Source organism: Bos indicus x Bos taurus, chromosome 11 (genome assembly GCF_003369695.1).
Source record: "Bos indicus x Bos taurus breed Angus x Brahman F1 hybrid chromosome 11, Bos_hybrid_MaternalHap_v2.0, whole genome shotgun sequence".
Taxonomy (NCBI): Eukaryota; Metazoa; Chordata; class Mammalia; order Artiodactyla; family Bovidae; genus Bos; species Bos indicus x Bos taurus.
This window is the reverse complement of record NC_040086.1, coordinates 10,883,538-10,906,437: the sequence shown is the minus strand read 5'-3', so window position 1 is coordinate 10,906,437 and position 22,900 is coordinate 10,883,538. Positions and strand designations below refer to the sequence as shown.

Here is a 22,900-nt window from a genome sequence, read left to right as displayed (position 1 = left end):
CAAAAGAGACAAGAATATATGATGGAGAAAAGATAGTGTCTTCAATAAGTGTTGCTGGGGAAACTGGACAACTGCATGCATGTATTTTTACTTTTGTTGCCTGTCCACTTAGAGGCATTATTTATTTATTTAAGCAAAATAATAGATTTATAAAGAACTAGAAAACACTTATGAAAAAGTTAGGTTATTGGCAACCCACTCCAACACTCTTGCCTGGAAAATTCCACGGACAGAGCAGCCTGGTAGGCTACAGGTCATGGGATCTCAAGGAGTCACACACAGCCAAGAAACTTCACTTCTCATGAATCAGGCTGCTTGCCACTTCTTAAAAAAACAAAAAGTTAGGTTATACCAATGTCTCCTATTTTATATACCAAAGGATCAAAACTTTAAATATAAAAATAATCCGTATATGTAGTAGCTGAAATGGCATTTGTTTATATATGGAGTTACATATTCATTATTTTACACATAGATATTTAGTTGTCCTGGCACTGTTTGTGTAAAAGGCTTTTTCCCCATGAATTTTCTAGCCTACTTGACAATTCATCATGAATGTTAGTATTTATTTCTGAACTATCAGTTCTGTTCTCGTTCCCAGTACCACTCCGTTTTGATTACTGTAGCTGTGTGGTTAAGTTTTGAAATCAGAATGTGAGTCCTCCAACTTTGTTCACCATTTTCCAAATGGTTTGGCTGCAGTGTCTCCTTTGAATTTCTGAATAAACTTTAGGATCAATTTTTACAAAGAAAAAAAGCCAGCTGACATTTTATTGGGAATTCCCTTGAATCTATCAATCAGTATGGGAAGTATTGCCATCTTGACAATATTAAAGTCAGTATTAAAGTCTGGCCCAATTCATTGAGCCAGTTTTCCATTTATTTTGGTCTTTTATAGTTTGTCTCAATAGTGTTCTGTGGTAGTCTTCATTTTTTTGATAAGTATGTTCTTAAGTATTTTATTTTTATGCTCTTGTAGATGGAATTGTTTTATTTCATTTTTGGATTGTTCACTGTGTGTTGAAATGTAGTTGACTGTTGTCTGTTAAACTCATGTCCTAAATTTTAAGGAACTTGTTTATTAGTTCTAGTTGGTTTTCTTATGGTGTCCTTGGTGTTTTCTGTGTAGAAGATCATGTCATCTGCAAACAGAGATGGTTTTACTTCTTCCTCTCCATTCTTGATTTCTTTTCATTGGTTTCCAGATTGCTCTGGCTAGACCCTTTAGTATGATAAGAGGAAGTATGTACATTCTATGTTGTTCTTATCCTAAGGGAAAAGCGTCTGATCTTTTACCATTTACTATAATGTTAGCTGTGCATCTTTTGTAAATGCTGTTCATCTGGTTGAGAAAGTCCCTTTCATTTATAGTTTGCTGAATGATTTTATCATTAAAGAGGGTTGTGAGCGAAACAGTAGCCTTTTGGGGGGCTAGTGTGCTGTGCCAGGTCTTCGCTGTGGCATGCAGGATATAGTTGCAGCATTCGGGATCAGTTCCCTGACCAGGGATTGAATCTGGGTCCCTCACATTGGAAGTGCATTTATTTTAGCCATTTTCTGCTAGGTATATCTTAACCACTGGATCACCAGGGAAGTCCACATTTAAGAGCCTATCCCATATCAAAGGATGCATTGTTGGGATGTAATATAAGTTCTTATGGCTGTATCTGGAGAAGGTTGTATGAAAATACTAAAATTGATTTGCCCAGTACCAAAGCTATAAAAAAAATTTTTAATGGAAAAGTTATTATAAAAAGCTGTTTATGATTATTATAAAGCTTGAAGGAGGTGATGGATGGTTGTGGGGTTTTGCGTATTCTAAAAAATTATAAGATACAGATTGTTGGGAAGAAAGAAGAAATGTCTTTTGGGATGAATATAAATCTAATCATGCCCAGTTTTAAGAAGCTGGACTAAGTTTATGCTTCTCAAATTGGAGCATTTATTTCCCAGTGATATGTGTGGCAGTGTCAGGATAGTAAGAAGCCATGGAATTAAAATCACATTTTTAAAATGTTTTGTCCAGTGGTATTTAGTTTATTGACTTTTTAAAAATTGAAACATTTTATTTTGAAATAATCGTAGATTCACATAAAGTAGTAAGAAATAATGTAGAAGGATTGCCTCTACACTTTACCCAGTTTCCAAAAATGAAGATGTCTTGCAAATATGTGATAATATATTACAACCAGGATAATGACATTGATAGAGTCAGGAAACTTAATGTTTTCACCACCCCAATGGTCCCTTTTGTTTCCCTGTAATAATTATATCCACTTCTGTCTTGTTCCCACTCCTTTCTTAACCCCTGGCAACCATTAATCTAATTTCTATTGCTATAATTTTGTCCTTTTAAGAATGTCATGTAAATGAAATCATACTGTATGCAATCTTTTAGTATTGGCTTTTTCTCAGCATAATTCTCTGGACAATATTCAGTGTCAATAGTCTGTTCATTTTTTACTGGTGTGTAGTATTCCATGGTATGAACGTGCCACGATTTGTTTAAATATTTACTGATTGAATGAGGTGACTTGGTTGTTTTCCAGTTGTTGGCTGTTACAAATAAAGCTGCTATAAACATTCCTGTCTAGGTTTTTGATGAACATCAGTCTTTGTTGCTTTGCTGGGTCATAAGGTAGTTGTATAATTTTTTGACCATCTCTAATACCACATTGGCCTGGATGTTGGGATTCTGCATTAGAGTTTTCCAGGGATGGAACTTTAGGCTTCTCACTTGGCCTTTGCTGGTGTGGGTATGGGTGAGGCCATAGTTTTTTTTCTGTGATGTTTGGCTGGAAGAGAGCAGTTATTGTCTAAAAGTTCTCTGTCTTGCTGAACTTCACCTTTACTTGTTTTTAAACTAATGAGAGCAGGTTTTTGTTAGAGCTCTTTGGATTCTTCTGTGCTATTTGTTCATGGTAGCTGTCTTTAACTGGAAGTCTGGGATATTTGAAGTAAAAAGAAGACCCAGGGATCACTCTCTTGTTATTCTCTGATCCCAAAGTCCCTAGCCAGTCTGCCTTTTTTCTCTTTACCTTTCAGATTCTTCTTAAGTTTGTTGTGTATATAATGTCCAGGATTTTTAGTTGTACTTTGCAGGAGGACTAGGGAAAAGTACATCTCCATTATGTGAGAAATGGCAATGCAGTTTAAAATACTTTTATATGAAATCACATGTGGCACTAAAATTAAATAGAATGCCAGGTTATCATTTTAGAGATAAAACAGAGAAATCTCAAAGAAGTGTTAAATATTTATGGTATCTTTAGCACTGATCCTGTACCCTAGTAAGAAGTACTAATTCTTTTTTCCTGTTTTTATTGGTAAATATTAGGTTGTAGGCCATGTTTCTGTAGCAGAGAGACCCAAATACAGTGGCTCAGATAAGGTAGAATTGTGTTTCTCTTTCGGGTCCAGGGTAAGAAAGTAACTTTGCTTCTTGAAATCTTCTGAGGAACCAAGCTGGGTGGGCAGTTGAGGCACCATTACAAGTGGCCTCCCAGGGTTGTTCTAGACATCACCATTTTCATTTGGCAAGAACAATGGTAATGGGTTGTTGTACAGCAGAAACTAACAACATGGTAAAGCAGTTACACTCCAATTAAGAAAAGAAAGAGTAGTCGTGATGGTAATGATCAAAAGTGGCAGTAGGAAATCATGGAGGCCAAGAAATTCATTTTTTAAGGACAAGAGCCAGAAGTTGTACTTACTGCTTTTGCTCACCTCCCATTGGCTTGTACCTAGTCACATGATCCTATCTGGCTGCAAAAGAAGAGTCTCTGCTTGGTAGTCATGTGACCAGCAGAATTTGGGTAAGGGACCCCTGTTACTAAAACTAAAAAGGTGAGCAAAAGTCTTTGCTTTTGTAACTTAAGTGAAAACTTTTAGAAGAAATTAACTGTGTGATCTTAGTTATCATGAGCCATTTTATTCTATAGTTAACTATCTTTTCTTGTTGGGTTTTTATAATTATTCAGACTACTTCAAGTAAGAACTTGTTTATATCTTCTAGGATTTACAGAGTCCACGGGGAATAGGATACAAGCCAGAAGCTGTCTGTAGTCACATTATTATTGAGAGCCATGAAAAAGGATGTTTCAGAACTCTAACAGCTGAACGACCCCGATTGGACAGCCACCCTTGTGTTTTTAGATCTGCTGAACCCTCAGAAATAGTCAGAGGACAACGGAGCCCGTCATCATGGAGAACTAGGCACATCAACCTGTCCAAGTCACTGGACCAGAACAACTCCCAGTTCAAAGTTTGGAATTCCTTGCAGTTACAAAGTCATTCCCCATTTCAAAACTTTATCAGTGAAGACTTGGAAATTAGCAAGGGCCTTCGAATGCCATTTCATGAAAAGTTGGACCCTTGGCTGTCAGAATTAGTAGAACCTGCTTGTATGCCACCTGAAGAAATGGATTGTCATTCTTCATCACAAATGCTGCCCCCAGAACCCATGAAAAAGTTTACTACCTCCATCACTTTCTCATCTCACCGACATTCTAAATGCTTTTCAGATTCCTCTTTTCTTAAGGTTGGTGTTACTGAAGGTAGCCAGTGTTCTGGAGCATCTGTGGGGGTAGTTAATTCTCATTTCACTGAAGAGCAGAATCCTCCTAGAGATCTAAAACAGAGAACCTCTTCCCCTTCATCACTTAAAATCATTAGTCAGTCACCAGATAAAGCTGTGACTATTTTAGCAGAAAATAGTAGCCAAAGCCAAAAATTATCTGTTGAACATTCTTATCAAGAAGAAAAACCCTTAGAAAAATCAGATTTTAAAAGCAGTCATCCTAAGCCCAGTGCCAGTGCAAATGATAGCAATTTCAAAGAAGTTCATTTTTCTGATAATCATACTCTCATTAGCATGGGCAGACCAAATTCCACACTAGAAGTAAAGGAGAAGAATGTAACTATTACTGCAGATCTTCCTTCACACATTTTTCTTGAACAAGAGGTCTTTGAACAAAGCAAAGCCCCACATGCAGATCACCATGTGAGAAAACACCATTCGCCCCCTCCTCAGCGTCAGGATTATGTAGCTCCAAATCTTCCTTGTCGTATTTTTCTTGAAAAGCGAGAACTCTTTAAACAGAGCAAGGCCCCACATGTAGATCAGTTAAGAGAAAACCACTCTCCCCTTCCTCAGAGTCAGGATTATATAGCTTCAGACCTTCCTTCTTCCATTTTTCTTGAGCAGCGTCAACTCTTTGAACAAAGCAAAGCCCCAAATGTAGATCACCACCTGAGAAAACTCCATTCCCCCCTTCCTCAAAGTCAGGATTCTGTAGTAGAAAAGAATAATGAACATAAGCCTAAATTACACATTTCTGATGTGATAGATGTTGAAGCCAAATTCAGTGATGTGGTCTCCCCATCAGTCCCAAATCAATGTACAGTAGTAACGTCTGCATCTACTCCACCTTCAAATAGAAAAGCACTTTCTTGTATTCGTATAACTCTTTGCCCCAAGACTCCTTCCAAGTTGGATAGTGGAAACTTAGATAAAAGATTTCATTCATTGGATCCTGCCACTAAAACAAGGATGAATAGTGAGTTTAACTCTGACCTACAAACTATATCTTCAAGATCATTGGAACCAACCTCCAAATTATTGATCAGTAAACCTGTAGCACAGAATCAAGAATCTTTAGGTTTTCTAGGACCTAAATCTTCATCGGACTTTCAAGTCGTACAATCTCCTCTTCCAGATAGTAATGTTATTACTCAGGACTTGAAAACCATACCTTATCAGAATAGCCAGATAGTAACATCAAGGCAAACACAAGTGAACAGTTCAGATTTGGAAGAATATTCCAATCCAGAAGGGACTCCGGTATCTGCAGATCGGTGAGTCTCATTGTGGTGACAAGCAAGCTGATGAAATTTATGATAAAGGGTTTAAAATACTTAAGCAAGTGTAAGTTCTTGGGGGAGAGGTAGATAATTTCTCTTAGGGGAGGTTGTTACCTGCCTAATCTAGAAATCTTTCAAGGAATGAACACCTAAGTAAGAGAAAACATCTGAATGTAATGTAATGTATTTATACTCTCAAAAGACTTCTGGAAAACAACTTGACATCAAGTATTTTAAAACATTACTCAGAAGAATCTTTGATCACCAAGTGGTTCAATTTAGTAATTCCTTATTTATTACATTGGAAATATGCTGAAGACCAGGCTTTGGAAGGGGATGCATGCATGTATGTGCTCCCTCTCCTCCTCTCTCTCTGTTTCTGTTTCATGTTTCCTCTCTGAATGAATATCAAAGCAGTAATTTCTCTGTGAAAATTCCTGGCAGACATCACTTAACCAAGTTATCAAGGTTAATATCACAAGTAGTGTATGTCAAGATAATGTGGTCCCTAATGTGATATCTTATTTCACAATGATTGTAGGAATGAAAACCCAGTTTAGGGATAAATGCATTAGATTTATACTGTTCAGGCTGATTTTAAGACTATCATTAATTCTCTTTTACATTAGTGAGTCCTTTACTATATAGCTAAACACTTACCCTCTGTGTGTAATGTTTTCCACGTTATAGTTGAGAAGGTAGTAGATCATAGTGGTGGGCCTTGAAAAGAAGGGAAAAAAATGTTTAATCAGTATCCACATGTGGTAGTCATGCAGTGAGGGACTTACATATGTTACTGATTTAATGCTTGTTAACCCTATAGGGTAGGTGATGGTATCCTTATTTGCCTTCTGGAAAACTGAGACACTGACATTACTGCTTTTTCAGTAAGCAGCAGTTGTTTCAAATAATGCAGTCTGTTCAATGGAAGCAAGCGCTTCTGTACCACATTACCATGTCTCCCAAATCCTGAGCCATACTTAAACTATCCTATCAACTGTGCTCTCGGACAAGTCATTTAATATCTTTGGCACTCGTATATGGATGATTGGTGGGAAGAAATAATTGGAAAGCTTGGAGGTCCATTATAGCTCTGAAACGTTAGTGACTGAGAATTGGATTGGGGCAGTTTAATCTCTGATTTCCATAGTATTATAAATATATCCTTTTTGGGTGTGAAAAGTGTTTAGAAATGAAAAGATTGACAAGTTTGCATATAATACTTAAACTCTTCTAAGTGATAAAGTGTCACGTTATTGGAGCTGAATTCTTTGAATCAGAGAGAAAATTATAGCTGATTATAAATATGAACTAATAACAATGCTGTTTGTTCCAGAATGTACTAAGTGCTAGGCACTGTAGTCAATGTTTATATCTAATTTTATACTTAGTGTAATCATCATAGGTAGATATTATTACCTCAATTTATAGGTTTTACAAACCTTAGAGCGATTAAATGATTTGCCCCAGATTATATGACCATTAACTGTTAAAAATGACATTTGAACCTAGTTTGTCTGACTCCAGAATCTGTAAATAATATACACACTCATCTGTATATGTGTGTATATATACATAAAATGTTTAAGAATATTAAACTTTATTTTTAGATTAAATTTAGACTGAGAGCTTCAAAAATAATAGAGTCCCTGTGTTATCTATTGCAGTGTAACCTATTACCCTGAAATGTAGAAGCTTAAAACAGTAAATATTACCCCAAAGTTTCTGTGGGTCAGAGATCCCGGCATGGCTTAGCTAGGTGCTTCTGGCTTCGGGTCTCTCACAGGGTTCAGACAAGGTATTGGCTGCAGCTGTGGTCCCATCCCAAGACTTGACTAAGACCGATGTCCTTTTAAGCTCACTCACATGGTAATTGGCCAGAAACAGCTTCTTCCTTCCATAAGGTAGCTGTGACAGTTAAGCTTTTCTCAGATGAGCAAGTGAGAGTTCAGGAGATGTGCCCAAGACAAAACACAGTCTTTACTTTGTAACCTAACCTTGGAAATTAATCTCACCACCTCTGCCACATTCTAATACTAGAAAGAAATGAATCAGTATTTCCGGCCAACCCTCAAGGATTAGGGATTACTCAAATGTATGAATACCAGGAAGCAGAGATCACCTGGGGCATTTTTGTTTGTTTGATTTTGGCCATGCCGTGTGGCATGGGGGATTTTAGTTTCCAGACTACCCCCTGCATTGGAGGCATGGAGTCTTAACCAGTGAACTGCCAGGGAAGTTGTGTTGGAGGAGTATTTTAGAGGTTGCCAATATACCCTTTGCTAAACCTCCCCTTATGTTATCATCTTGTCCTAACATCATAACCATAAAACATTTACCAAAACTAAGAAATTCTCCATCATACAAAATTATAATTAAATGTATAGACCAATTTGGATTTCTCCTGGTTTTTCCAAAAATGAATCTTTTCCGTTTCAGATCCATCCCACCATTTCACCTTGCATTTAGTTTTTCTCTCCAGTTAATCTCCAGTTGTTCTGTTTCCTGAATCTCCTGGAGAAACTGAAGGCAGTTTCTCAGACTTCCTTATTTTTCATGACCTTTGAAGGGAATTATTTTGGTTTCAAATTGGCTTTGTCTGATGTTGTCTCAAGATTAAATTGAGATTATCCATTTTCAGTGCATTTCATCAGGAAGCATGTTAAGTTGATATACTGAAGATGTTAACCTGGATTACTTGACAAAAGTGGTATCTACCAAGATTCTCCACTGTAAAGAGAGAATCTTGGTAGGTAAATCATTTCCTTCATTCCTTCTACATTTATTAATTGGAATTCTTCTGTAAGCAAGAGCTGTTGTTCCTCCCATTTATTTATTCCTTTAGTTTTCCATGGGGCATTTATTTCATCCTTTGGATTATAATCCAGTACTACTCAAATTGATTCAGTTTTAGCAACTAAAAACATGATTGGCTACTATACCCTGTCACAGCCCTGAAATCAATCATTTCCCCAAAGAATACTTATTTCTCTTTTGGAGTATAGGATTTTCCCCTAGCTTTGTTGAGATAAAATTCATATGCAACCTTGTTTAAAGTTTACAGTGTGTTGATTTAATACACTTATATTTCAAAATAATTACCATGATAGCATTAGCTAACACTTGCATCACATCACATAATTATCATTACTTTTTTTGTGGTGAGAAAATTTAAGATATACTCTAAAATAACTTTCAACTATATTAATACATTATTTTTAACTGTCATCACAGTACTGTGCATAGATCCCCAAAACTTACCCATCTTCTAACTGGAAGTCTGTGCTCTTGGACCAGTAGCTCCCCTTTTCTCCTGCCCTCCAGCTTCTGGTAAACAGCTTTCTACTCTGTGTCCTCTTGTTTAGGTTCCATGTGTAGTGGTGCATGGTGTTTCTCTTTCCCTGTCTGGTTTATTTCGCTTGGCAAAATGCTGCAAAAGTCCATCAGTGTAGGTTGCCTTTTCATTTTGCTGACTGTTTTGCTGTACAGAAAATTCGGGGTTTGATGTAGTCCTGCATAGTGACTTCTGGTTTTGTAGCTTGGTGTTACATCCAAAATACCACTGGCAAGACCTATGTCAAGGAGTTTTTCCCTGTGTTTTTTACTAGGAGCTTATGTATTCAGGTCTTATGTTTAAATCTTTAACGCATTTCAAGTTAATTTGTTAGTATTAAAATAGGAGTCCAGTTTCATTTTTTGGGCATGTGATTATCTAGTTTTTCCAGCACCTTCTATTGAGGAGACTGTTTTTCCTCTACTGAGTATTCTTGGCTCCCTTGTAAAATACTAGTTGAATGCATATGTGGGGGTTCATTTACGGGTCTCTGTTCTGTCCACTGATCTGTGTGGCTGTTTTTGTGCCAGTGCCATACTGTTTTGATTATTGTAGCTTTGTGTTATAGATTGGAATCAGGAAGTGTGATACCTCCAGTTTTGTTCTTTCTCAGAATTGCTTGGGCAATTCAGGGTCTTTTGTGACTCTGTACAGATTTTAGAATTGTTTTTCTCCTTTCTATGAAAAATGGCATTGGAATTTCGGTAGGGATTGCATTGAATGTATATTGATGGCTTTGAGGAATATGAATGTTTAAACAATATTCTGGTTCATGAACACATTTCATGTGTCTTCTCATTTTTGTGTCTTCCTCAATTTCCTTCATCAAAGTCTTTTAGTTTTCAGTGAACAGATCTTTTACCTCCTTGGTTAAATTTATTTCTAGGTATTTATTGATTTGTTACTCTTGTGAATAGTATTTTCTTCCTTCTTTTTGGATATTTTGTTGTTAGTGTACAACTGATTTTTCTATGTTGATTTTGCATCCTGTGACTTTACTGAATTCATTGATTATTTCTAACTTTTTTTTTTATGAAGTCTCTAGGATTTTCTTTTAGATGTTAGATCATATCATGTGCAAAGAAAGACAGCTTACTTCTTCCTTAGTGATGGGATGCCTTTTATTTCCTTTTCTTGCCTAATCATTCTGGTTAGGACTTCCAGTGCTGTGTTGAGTAAAAGTGCTAGCAGTGGGCACTCTTACCTTGTTCCTCATACTAGAGGGAAGGTTTCATCCTTTCACCATTGAGTCTCATGTTAGCTGAGAGTTTGTCATACATGACCTTTATTATGTTGAGGGATGTTTCTTCTATACCCAATTTGTTGAGAGTTTTTATCAAGAGAGATGTATTTTGTCAAATGCTCTTTCTTCATCTACTGAAATAATCATATTATTTTAATCTTTTATTCTATTAAAGTGGGATGTTTATTGATTTTTATATGTTAAACTATCTTTATGCCTCAGGGATAAATCCCAGTTGATCTTGATGTATAATTCTAATGTGCTGTTTAATTCAGTTTGCTAATATTTTGTTGAGAAGTTTTATCTCTTTATTCATCAGATATTGGTTTGTAGTTTTCTATATCTTCACTTAGCTTTGGGTCATCAGGGTAATGCTGGCCTTGTAAAATGAGTTTGCAGATGGTCCTCTCTCTTCAATTTTTGGACAAGTTTCAGAAGGATTGGTATTATTTCCTTTTGAAACATTTGGTAGAATTCACCACTTAAACCATCTATTGGGAAGATTTGATTACTGATTGTATTTCCTTACTCCATTGGTCTGTTTATATTTTCTATTTCTTGATGAATCAGTCTTGGTAAATTGTATGTATCTTATGGATAGTGGAAATTATCCATTTCTGCTAGGTTATCCAATTTGTTGGCATATAACTGTTCATAATAATCTCTTGTGATCCTGTGTATCAATTGCCATGTCTTCTCTTTCGTTTCTGATTGAGTCCTTCTTCCTTATTCTAGCTAAAGGTTTGTCATTTTTGTCTATCATCAAAAATTAGGTTCTTAATCTTGATCTTTTCTATTTTTCTGGTCTCTGATCCTTTTTTTTTCCTTTGATTTTTCTTATTTCTACTTTGATCTTTCTTATTTCCTTTCTTTGTGTGCTTTGGGCTAGTCCGTTCTTTTTCTAATTCCTTGAAGTGTGAGATTATTCGAGGCCTTTCTTTTTCTTAATGAAGGCATTTATCATTATAAATGTCCTTAGAACTGCTTTTGTCTCATAGGTTTTGATATGTTTTGTTCACAGTTTCATTTCTTTCAAGATATATTTTGCTTTCTGTTTTGATTTTTTTAAGACTTACTAGGTTGACACTGCTTCTTGCCCTGCTGAGTGAATAAAGTTAAAGATTATAGGCATTAACTCACACATGTGTCTACATCTGTAGTCATTTCATCTTGATTGTAATGTGTGTATGTATTTGTGTGTGTGTGTATTTTTAAAAATCGCAGATCAATGTTGATACCTCCAACTAGTCCAGAACCATGGGGTTGATTCTAGCTTTTTTCTTTTATTTATAAACTTCTTTCTCCAATAGTGATAAACATGGCTCTCATTATCTACAGTATATTTACCCCAGGATATGTAGTTTCAGAATTCTTGTCCCATACCCAGGTGAGAAACAAATTCTCCAACTGTGTACAGGTTTTTTATGTATAGTATTCAGTCCAGACATTGTTGCTGTTTCCCAGGTTAGTTGTTTTCTTCCCTACACGCTTTAGCATAATGATATGATTCATTTATAATACTGTTAGATCCATTTCTTACATCCTGTATTCCATCTTGCCCCAATAACTTGGTTAATTTTTTAAAAATTTGCACATTATCAAATTCACTTTTTGTGGTTAAAATATTAGTTCTGTCAGTTTTGATTAATCCACATCACAGGTCCATACGAAGCATTTCTCTCAGTCCAAGTTTTGCCTTTCTAGAGTGTCACGTAAATGAAATCATAAAATATAGAATAACCTTTCAGGTTTGGCATCTTTTACAAAGTGTATTTGAGATTTGTCCATCTTGTTTTGTGAATCAATAGTTTTTTACTTTTTAATTACTTCTTGACTTTTTACAAGCATAAAGCAGTAAAAAGTTAAAAAAAAAAACAAAACACACACACACAGTTTATCTATGTACATTGACTCCTTAAAGGATATCTGGGTTGTTTCTAGTTTTCGCTGATTATAGTTAGACCTGCTATAAAAATAAGAATATATTTGTATATATATGTATATATAATTAGAGCTGCTGAATCATGTGGTGTGTGTGTGTATTTAAGTGTACAAGAACTGTTTAGAACTAAACTATGCTAAGCTGTTTTTCCAAAGTGGCTGTATCTTTGTATTCCCACTAGCAATGTACAAATGTTTCAGTTACTCTCCATCCTCACCAACTTGTGGTACTGTCCGTGTTTATTAACCATTATAATAGATGCTTTCCTTGATATGTTTCACCCTGAGCTCCCCTTTTCAGGTCCTCAGAACAGAAAGCAGGGGCTTAACTTAGCCCTTTCTTCTGTGTGTTTTTTGTGTGCTTCCTGTGACTGTGTCAGTGCCAAGTGGTTCAGTACAGAGAAAAAAAAAATCACAGATTTGCCTTACCCTCTTGAGACCACATGGCATCCCACTCCAGCACTCTTGCCTGGAAAATCCCATGGATGGAGGAGCCTGGTAGGCTGCAGTCCATGGGGTCGCGAAGAGTCAGACAGGACTGAGCGACTTCACTTTCACTTTTCACTTTCATGCATTGGAGAAGGAAATGGCAACCCACTCCAGTGTTCTTGCCTGGAGAATCCCAGGGACGGGGGGGCCTGGTGGGCTGCCATCTATGGGGTCGCACAGAGTCGGACACGACTGAAGTGACTTAGCTTAGCTTAGCTTGAGACCACATCTCCTGTAGTGGAAGAGGAGGGTCCTCGGTCAGAATTTTAAACGCCCTGTTACTGCTGGTATTGCTGCCACCATGTAATCACTTGAGTGCTTGAGATTACTAGAAAGAGAGAAAAGAAAAGGGGATTTTCACATTATTTCCAGTTCCACTTCTCATGCCTGAATAGAAGGCTTCTTCTGGAGGTCTTTTCTGTCTGTACTAATGTCCACTTCTAAGTGTCAGACTCTATTGAGTTCAGGTCATTGGATACCAAAGGGAACAGTGATAAACTCTTCTCTGTTTTACTGGTGCTTCACATGTGCCAGTAAATCAAATTGCCAGCTCCTATTATTTCTCAAAGTCTTCTAATAACTGCTCCATGTAGTCTGTCTCAGTTTTATAGCTTCACTTAGTAGAAGAGACAGACTGATTGATTATCCAAAACTGGAACTGACTGTATCATTTTTTGTTCTCAGTAACAGCATATGCAAATTCTATTGCTAACATTTGGTATTTCCAGTTATTTTTTATTTTGGCCATTTTAAATGTGGATGTGAAATGATATGTTATTGTGGTTTTAATTTGTTTTTCCCTGATGACACATGATGTTGAGTATTGTTTCTGTGCTTGGCCATTTTTATATCTTTATGAAGTATCTGTTCACTCTTATACATTAGATTGTGTCATGATTTTAAGAATATTTAATATATTCAAGATAACAGATCCTCTGTATTGCAAATATTTTCTCACAGAATGAGGTTTGATTTTCCTTTTCTTACTGGTGGCTTCATGAAGAAAAAGTTTTAATTTTTATGAAATCAAGTTTGTTAATTTTTCTTTTTCTATACTGTATAAGTTGAAAGTGAAAGTGAGGTCGCTTAGTCGTGTCCGACTCTTTGCGACCCCATGGACTGTAGCCTACCAGGCTTCTCTGTCCATGGGATTTTCCAGGCAAGAGTACTGGAGTGGGGTGCCATGTGTACAATATAGTGATTCACCATTTTGAAGGTCATACTTCATGTATCATGGTTATTATAAAACATAACCATACTCCTTGTGTTGCACCTCACACCCTTGTAGCTTATTCTGTGCAGAACAGTCTGTGCCGCTTTACCCTCCGCTCCCATCCTGCCCTTCCCTCCCCACTGGTAACTGCGAGGCTGTTTTCCGTATCTGTTAGTCTGTTTTGTTTTTTTCATTATATTCACTAGTTTGTTGTATTTTTTCGATTCCACATATAATCGATAATCATATGACATTTTTTCTCTCAGTCTCTTATTTCACTTAATATCATAGCCTCCAGTCCATCCATGTTGTTGAAAGTGGCAAAATTTCATTCTTTTTTTATGGCTGAGTATTTTATTGTATATATAAATGTATATACAATATCCTCTTTATCCATTCATCTGCTGATGGACACCCAGTTTCTCTTTTATGGTTGGTACTTTTTTGTGTCTTGTCTAAGAATGAGGCCTAAGCCAGTGTTATGAAATTTTCTCCTACATTTCTTCTAGAAATGAAAATAGTTTTAGCTTTATTTTTTTATGTCTTTTATCTGTATCAAATTAATTTCTGTACATACTGTAGTTTACATAATTCAGGACCACTTTCTTTTACTGGATATTCCAGCACCATCATTGAAATAATTATTTATTTTCTTATTAAAGTAGTTGCCACCTCTGTCAAAAATCAATTGACCTTTTATATGGGGGTTTATTTTTAAGTTTCCACTCCGTTCCTTTGAACTATTTATCTATGCAGCCGTACCAGGATGTTTTTATTATTGTAGCTTTATATTGTCTTGAAATCAGATTATGTCCTCTGACCTTATTTTATTTTCAACATTATTTTTTTCTATTTTAGGTTCTGTGCAGTTCCATATAAATTTTAGAATAGTCTTCTCAGTTTCTTCAAAAATCCTCCTGGGATTTTGTTCAATATTGCATTGAATCTGTAGTCATTTTGAGAATGATTGACATCTTGGTAATACTGGAGTCCCCCTCAAGTGTGAACATGTTCTCCTCTTCCTCCCTCCCCACCACTGACTTGATATCTCTCAGTAAGATGTTGTAATTTTCATTGTGTAGGCTTTCACATTTTTCATTAAATTCATTCCTCAGTATTTTATGTTTTATGATAATTTTGTATATGGTATTTTAGATTTTGTATTTTCTAGTTATTTGTTGCTTGTACATACAAATGCTGTCAATTCAATTTGTTGGTGCCAACCAATTAATTTTAATTTCTTACTAATTGGGTCAGAGCCTCTTTACTTAGGGATAATTTAGGCTGAGCTTTCAAAATTTGGTGGCATATTGAGTGCAGTACTTTAACAATATCGTCTTTCCGGATTTGAAATAGCTTACCTGGAATTCCATCACCTCCACTAACTTTGTTCATAGTAATACTTCCTAAGGCTCAGTTGACTTCAGACTGCAGGATGTCTGGCTGTAGGTGAATGATCACACCATCGTGGTTATCCAGGTCATTAAGACCTTTTTTTTACAGTTCTGTGTATTCTTGCCACCTCTTCTTAATATCTTTCACTTCTGTTAGGTCCATACTGTTTCTGTCCTTTATTGTGCCCATCTGTGCATAAAGTGTTCCTTTGGTATCTCTAATTTTCTTGAAGGAGGTCTCTAGTCTTTCCCATTCTGTTTTTTCCCTCTATTTCTTTGCATTGTTCACTGAAGAAGACTTTCTTATCTCTCCTTGCTATTCTTTGAAACTCTGCATTCAGATGGGTATATCTTTCCCTTTCTCCTTTGCTCCTCTTATTTTCTCAGCTATTTGTAAGGCCTCCTCAGACAACTATTTTGCCTTATTGCGTTTCTTTTCTTGGGGATGGTTTTGGTCGCCACCTACATGCAGTGTTAAGAACCTCCATTATAGTTCTTCAGGCATTCTGTCTATCAGATCTAATCCCTTGAATCTGTTTGTCACTTCAACTATGGGAAGGAAAGGGAAGGTATCCCTGTACATAAGAGATTTGATTTAGATTATACATGAATGACCTAATGGTTTTCCCTACTTCTGTTTAAGTCTGAATTTTGCAAAAGGAGCTCATGATCTGAGCCACAGTCATCTCCTGGTCTTGGATTTGTCACTTTTGAAATTTCTTCCTCTCAAGCATTAGTTATTTAGTTTCCTGTCTTATGTAGGTTCAAAAACTGGCAAATGTCTTGTGGAAGAGGCCTAATGTTTGTCACAAGCCCCTTTATCTAGTGGGATTTCTGTTTCATTAGTTCTATGACTGTGCAGGAAATTTCACTCAGCTTTCTTCACTTAGTCCTCCATCAGCTTGACTTTGTTTTCTGCTAGATTTCACTCCATTGTGCCATAGTATATTTTTAAAAATTAAAAATCCAACATTTATATATTACTATTAACTATATATTACTATTACTACTAACTTAAATCCAAATTGTTTAAAAAAATGCAATATCTGCAAGGTACAATAAAGTTAAGTGCAATAGAATGAGGTGTACCTGTATGTCATAACTGGAAGTGGAAATCCTATTCAGACCACCTTTAATTTCTCTCTGTGATGTATCAATAGTTTTCTGTTTAGTGTTCTTATATCTTTTTTATACTTAGGTATTTGATGTTTTGATGATAATGTAAAGTGCATATCTTTTGGTTTTTAATTGTGTAACTTTTCAGATACCAAAGAATATAGGGGAATTCTTAAAAGTTTGTTCTCTTATCTGGTAACTCTTCTGAAAACTTAACATATTTTATATGTTATCAGTAGATTGTTTTAGATTTTCTGTATCCCTGATTATATCAAATATGAAAAGTGACAGTATTATTTCTTCCTTTCTTATCCTTATATGTCTGATTTCTTTTTCCTGCTAATGCCATTTAAGACTTTTACTAACATACTGAATAGAGAGGGTAAGAGTTGGCATCCTTATTTTGTTCCTAATGCTACAGTGGACATTGTTCACATTTCACTGTAAATAGGATTGTGGCTCTAAAGTTTTTTGTAGTTCCCCTTTGCTACAAGTTTTTAATCATACATAATTATTGAATTTCATCAAATGTTTTATCTGACTATATTGATACGATCATGCAAATTTTCTCCTTTTGATGTGGTGAATCATATTGGTTGATATTTGAATGTTAACTTACCTTGAACTTCTGGAGTAAACCAGCTTGATAGGAATTCATTCACACAAACACAGACATTCACTCACTCACTGTACATTTGGTTGTCTAAGATTTTAGGATTCTTGCTTCTATATACATAAGGGAGATGGGCCTACTTTCTTTTCTCATAATTGTCCTTTTAATTAGTGACTAGTAGACAAAGGATCGGAGAAGGCGATGGCACCCCACTCCAGTACTCTTGCCTGGAAAATCCCATGGACAGAGGAGCCTGGTAAGCTGCAGTCCATGGGGTCGTGAAGAGTCAGACACGACTGAGCGACTTCACTTTCACTTTTCACTTTCATGCATTGGAGAAGGAAATGGCAACCCACTCCAGTGTTCTTGCCTGGAGAATCCCAGGGACGGGGGAGCCTGGTGGGCTGCAGTCTGTGGGGTCACACAGAGTCGGACACGACTGAAGCGACTTAGCAGCAGCGGCAGCAGACAAAGGATAGAGATTTAAAAGCTCTTCTGGTTTTGTGATATAGCCAGTACATCAATATGATACAATACAGTATTGCTCCTTTTTTGGGGGGTGCTGTGCTGGGTCTTTGTTTCTGTGTGGGGCCTTTCTCTCATTCGGTGCTTGGGCTTGTCGTTGTAGTGGCTTCTTTTGTGGGCTCACTAGTTGTGGCTTGCAGGCTCTAGAGTACAGGCTCAATAGTTGTGGCATAGGCCCAGTCACCCCACTCTGCAGAATCCTCCCAGTTCAAGGATTGAACACATGTCGCCTGAAGTGGCAGGAGAATTCTTAACCACTGGCCCACCAGGGAAATCCAATATTACTCCATTTTTTAAAAATAAATATTTTTTATTTTCAAAAACTTTAAAATCTGTAGAAAAGATACTAACATAACACAGTTAACTCCTCTCCCAGTTTTTCCTACTGTCAGTTAACCTCTTTACCATAGTATATTTTTAAAAATTAAAAAAGCCAACATTTATATATTACTATTAACTAAACTTCAGGCTCTTTTTAGATTTCACTAGTGTTCCCATTGGTGACCTTTTCCTGTTCCCAATATACTGGACCCAATCCAGTATATCTCATTGTATTTAGTCGTCGTCATGTCTCCTCAGTCTTCTCTGCTCTGTGACAGTTCCTCATTCCTTCCATGTTTTTCATGATTTTGAAAGTCTTGAGGAATATTGGTCTGACATTTTGTGGAGTTTTTCTCAATCTGAATTTGGCTGATGTTTTTCTCTTGATCAGACTGGAGTTCTGGGATTTGGCAAAGAATACCATAGGTGAATTCTCACCACATCATAACAGAATACGTAATGTCCACATGGTATCACTGGTGATGTGAACCATCATCACTTGGATAACATGGTGTTTGCCAGGTTCTCCACCGTGAAGTTACTTTTTCTCCCGTTTTTGATCTCTTCTTTGGAACTCAGTGAATTCAGGACTGGACTTAAGGAGAAGATTAAGCTTCACCTCCTTGGGGAGGAGATTAATGGCAAGAGGGGCTTACCTACATATGGGGTTTTTCTATTAGCATGATTTGTCTTATCCCTCCTATTATTTACTTGTTTATACAGTCATTTATTTACTCTATTATATCTTAATATGTATTCTTTATAATCTTTATACATAATTGCAACCTTAAAAACCTCTAGTTCCCCCACTGACATATAAATTTTTTGAGGAAAGATTTTATTTCTTGTTTGTTTTTGTATACTCTATGTGTTTAGCATACTCCCTTCCCTAGTGGCTCGGACGGTAAAGCTTCTGTCTGCAATGCAGGAGACCCGGGTTCGATCCCTGGGTTGGGAAGATCCCCTGGAGAAGGAAATGGCAGCCCACTCCAGTATTCTTCCCTGGAAAATCCCATGGATCGAGGAGCCTGGTGGGCTACGATCCATGGGGTTGCAAAGAGTCGGACACAACTGAGCGACTTCACTTTGACTTTCCAGTAATTTTATTTTTGAATGGATATATTTTCACTTCAACTGAAAAGGACCTTGTCCTTATTAAATAGCATTGTGAATTGAAACTAAAAGTCGGTTTTAAAGTACATTTGATCACATTGTAATAAGTATCTAAAAAAGCAAAGGGTACTGCAGAAATAACCATTGGAGTCTGATGTGTCTCCACAAAATATTGAAGTAATGTTTGGAAAGAAATAACGATTTGTGATAAGCCAAGGATATGACCTGCTTTGCCCTTTCTCTTCTTTTTCAGATCACCAGAGGAGATTAAATCCCCGTTTTCTCCCTTCTCTGGAAAATTATCATCTGATGCAGTCACTCAGATAACAACAGAAAGTCCAGGTAAAGCCACGTTTTCATCTGAAATTTTTGTTAATGCTGAAGATCGTGGACATGAAATTCCAGAGCTCAGTACACAGAAGTCGGGCAACATTCCTGTCAAGTTCGCTTCATCATCTTCAGTTCAACAGATTACTGTTCCTCATGGTACAGATGGTAAGAGAATATGATTGCGTTTTAGGTCATATTATCAACTTTCATGTGTAATAAAGAAATTTCTTGATTGAGTCTTTCTAGTTAGAAAACCTGATTTTAATTTTAATCTTTAAGCTGTACATGATTATATCATTTATTTTTCATAACCATGAGAAGGATATAGTTTATTATGTTTTTATTTCTGTTCCATTGGCATTAACAACCTATGTGAAACGCATGCTACTTATGGTTGACATATTTTCATCTCATAATACTTGTCATAAGAGTGCAAGCAGTTCATGAAAGCTGAAAAACTGTAGAGGTTCAATTTAAGAGAGGCAGGTGAATGATTTGGCTTTTTTTTTTTTTTAACTATCATTTCATATAATATATTAAACAGATTTTGCAAGCACAATACCAGTCTATTTCTTGCTCGTGAAACATTGACCAGGGACCCAGGTTGGCTATGACCCTGCTGTCTTTAAAACATGGAACTGTGGATTCACCATCATAGTCAACTGGAAGGGATGGAAAACATGGAGGTGCACATGTGGGAGGCTCTTATGGGCTGGGCCTAGAGGTGGCCCATATCACTTTCCACTGACTAGGGTTAGTTTAAGTGTGCTTTCCAGGATGAAGAAGAAATGAGATTTGGTGAACAGCTAGTGATCTCTACCATAGGGTTTACATTTAGGGTGTTTGTATGCCATCTTGACAGTGATGTTTTGATAGTGCTTATACTATGTAACCGGAGAAAGCAATGGCACCCCACTCCAGTACTCTTGCCTGGAAAATCCCATGGATGGAGGAGCCTGGTAGGCTGCAGTCCATGGGGTCTCGAAGAGTCAGACATGACTGAGCGACTTCACTTTCACTTTTCACTTTCATGCATTGGAGAAGGAAATGGCAACCCACTCCAGTGTTCTGCCTGGAGAATCCCAGGGACGGGGGAGCCTGGTGGGCTGCCGTCTATGGGGTCGCACAGAGTCGGACACGACTGAAGCGACTTAGCAGCAGCAGCAGCAGTAGCAGCATACTGTGTAACATTCAAAATTATAACAAGCTATTTTCTTTTTCAGACCAGTAACTGGAAAATTAAGTTCCCATTCTTCCTCTAAATAAAAGTGGAAGCTTTAAATTACTAATTTTAAAGTATCCAGTAACTTGTACAAATCTATTCAAGATAAATTTTAAGTTTCCCTACTTGGGCAAAAAGTTTATGTGTCTATAGATAAAGATGGGATATGCTTTAAATATATAAAGAAAATTGCTTTGTTCTGAATTTAAATTGCACTGAATTTAATTTGAATAAATACATTTATATGTTGAGATAGTTATATTTCTCATACATTTTTATTGTAATATAAAAACATACCCCACAAATGTATAGTCTAATAAATCTTTAACGTGTCAGTTACCTGTTGCCACCATTATACCATGTAAGAACCTCGAAAATCTCAGAGCTTTATAGCAAACATTTGCTTTTCTCACTCATGGGCTTACTAGTCAGTTGAAGTGTGGCATCAGGATGCAAAAATGCTTTGGGTCTGTTCTACATGCCTTGTTCTGAAAGCCAGGGTACTCTTGGCTGTGTTCTCGTGTTGGTGGCAGAAGCACAAGAGAGGATATCCAACTATGAAAGTGTATTTTATACCTCTTCTGACATCAAATGGATCAGTCTATATAGAGGCCGCAGTTTATATAGTCTTACATACAGGTACTTAGAAAAGACTGCTTTAAAAGGTAAATATTGTTTGGTTTACCAATAAAAGATTAACTCTGTGGATTTAAAAGTAAAATTTTCAAAAATATTTTAAAGTATACAGAATAAAAAGTTAAATTTATGATTGAGTGTCCACTGCTCTGAAGTAAATTAAGGGTAATATGCTGTATGTCTACATTTAATTCCATTTTCAAGTTTTTTGAAGAAGTAAATTTTACGGTTGAACTTTCTTCTTTACCATTCTCCAGTCCTTTTTTTCTCTTCCAGGAACAATTATTGTTTGCTGTATAGTGGCTTCTTCCCCCATAGATAGGCAGTTCACACTTTAAGACTTCTGCATGCATACATATAAACTTGTTGACAATTCAAAAACTCACCTCTCTCTCTTAGAATTCTCCATCTTCACATGATAGCCATTCTTGCTCTAGGTCCACTATAATTCTGTCCAAATGTTATTGTCCATTTTCTGTGAACTTTGAACTAAATTTACATACACTGACAGAAGAAGAAAACTAATAAATCAGTATTCCTACAATGATGACTACAGCATGTCCAAATAGAAGTGAAGGCTATAGCCTATTTTTTCTATTATTTAAATTCTTCCATCCTCTATACATCTCTTAGTTCCCCTTGAATTCATCCAGGTTCTCATTAGCTGGGTTTTTGCTTGTTGCAGAGGTACAAGTATTCTTAAGTAGGCTAAGACTTCACTAGCCCTTATTTATAAATTTCAAATAATTTTTATTAATTTCTATGATCAAGCTTGGTAAAGTGGTCCCCTTATTATTAGCCAGACTCCTATTGACTGTCTTTTTTCTAAGGTAACCTTATTTCTCCTTGATAGTTAAGGTTAGTCATAGTTTAGTCAACATTATGACTCCCTATTGCCTGCTTATGTCACTATTTCAGTGACATAAAGAATGTAAAATGACCAGATGGCTCCTGTCTCTTGATAGAATTGCCCCTCCCTTATTTCTAAGATCTTCCATCTAACAAAGCACAGTCACGGAGATGGAAAGGAAACGATTTTAAAGGCTTCTACCTTTTTTCCTGAATACATGCATTCTGTCTGTGGGATAGAAGTATCAGAACCATATATGGTTCTGAGCATGTGCCAGATTCTGTAAGCTAGCATTCCAGCCTCAGAAAGTGATACCCACCAGCTTGTGCCACAACGGTTTTCAGTGAATTGTTCACTCACTTTTTTTCTTTTTTTTTGTTGAGTTTACCATAGTTGTGGGTGATCAGACTTCTGATGAGAAGAGTGAATTCCTTTAGGCATCAGCCTCTTGTCTCATTTCCTTCACTCTGAAGTCAGTTCCTTGGTTGGAAGCAGGGTACTAGTAATATGGATTTCATATCAAATCATCAGAATGATGCAGTAGTAATTCTAAGTAATATAAAAGTTATTGTTGTGTCCAGAGTCAGGGAGTTCTCATTCCTGGGGCTATCAGACTCTGTCTTGAGTATCACTTCTTGGCCTTTTGGCTAAGATCAAACGATTTTTATAAACTAGACATGTGTAACTAGGAGTCAGTC

The 22,900-nt window shown here is 36.5% G+C and overlaps 1 protein-coding gene across 7 annotated transcripts in view; it reads left to right on the top strand.

Moving 5' to 3' along the window:
- Positions 1–22,900, top strand: part of ALMS1 (ALMS1, centrosome and basal body associated protein) — a 190,536-nt gene that overhangs the window by 99,230 nt on the left and 68,406 nt on the right. For all 7 annotated transcript variants that reach the window (XR_003513293.1, XM_027554877.1, XM_027554878.1 and 4 more), the window contains 2 exons: positions 4,016–5,856; positions 19,418–19,659. Coding sequence is in view for 6 of the 7 variants with exons in the window: in XM_027554877.1 (XP_027410678.1) it covers positions 4,016–5,856; positions 19,418–19,659 (2,083 nt within the window). In the remaining variant the exon portion in view is untranslated. The remainder of the gene's footprint in view (positions 1–4,015; positions 5,857–19,417; positions 19,660–22,900) is intronic.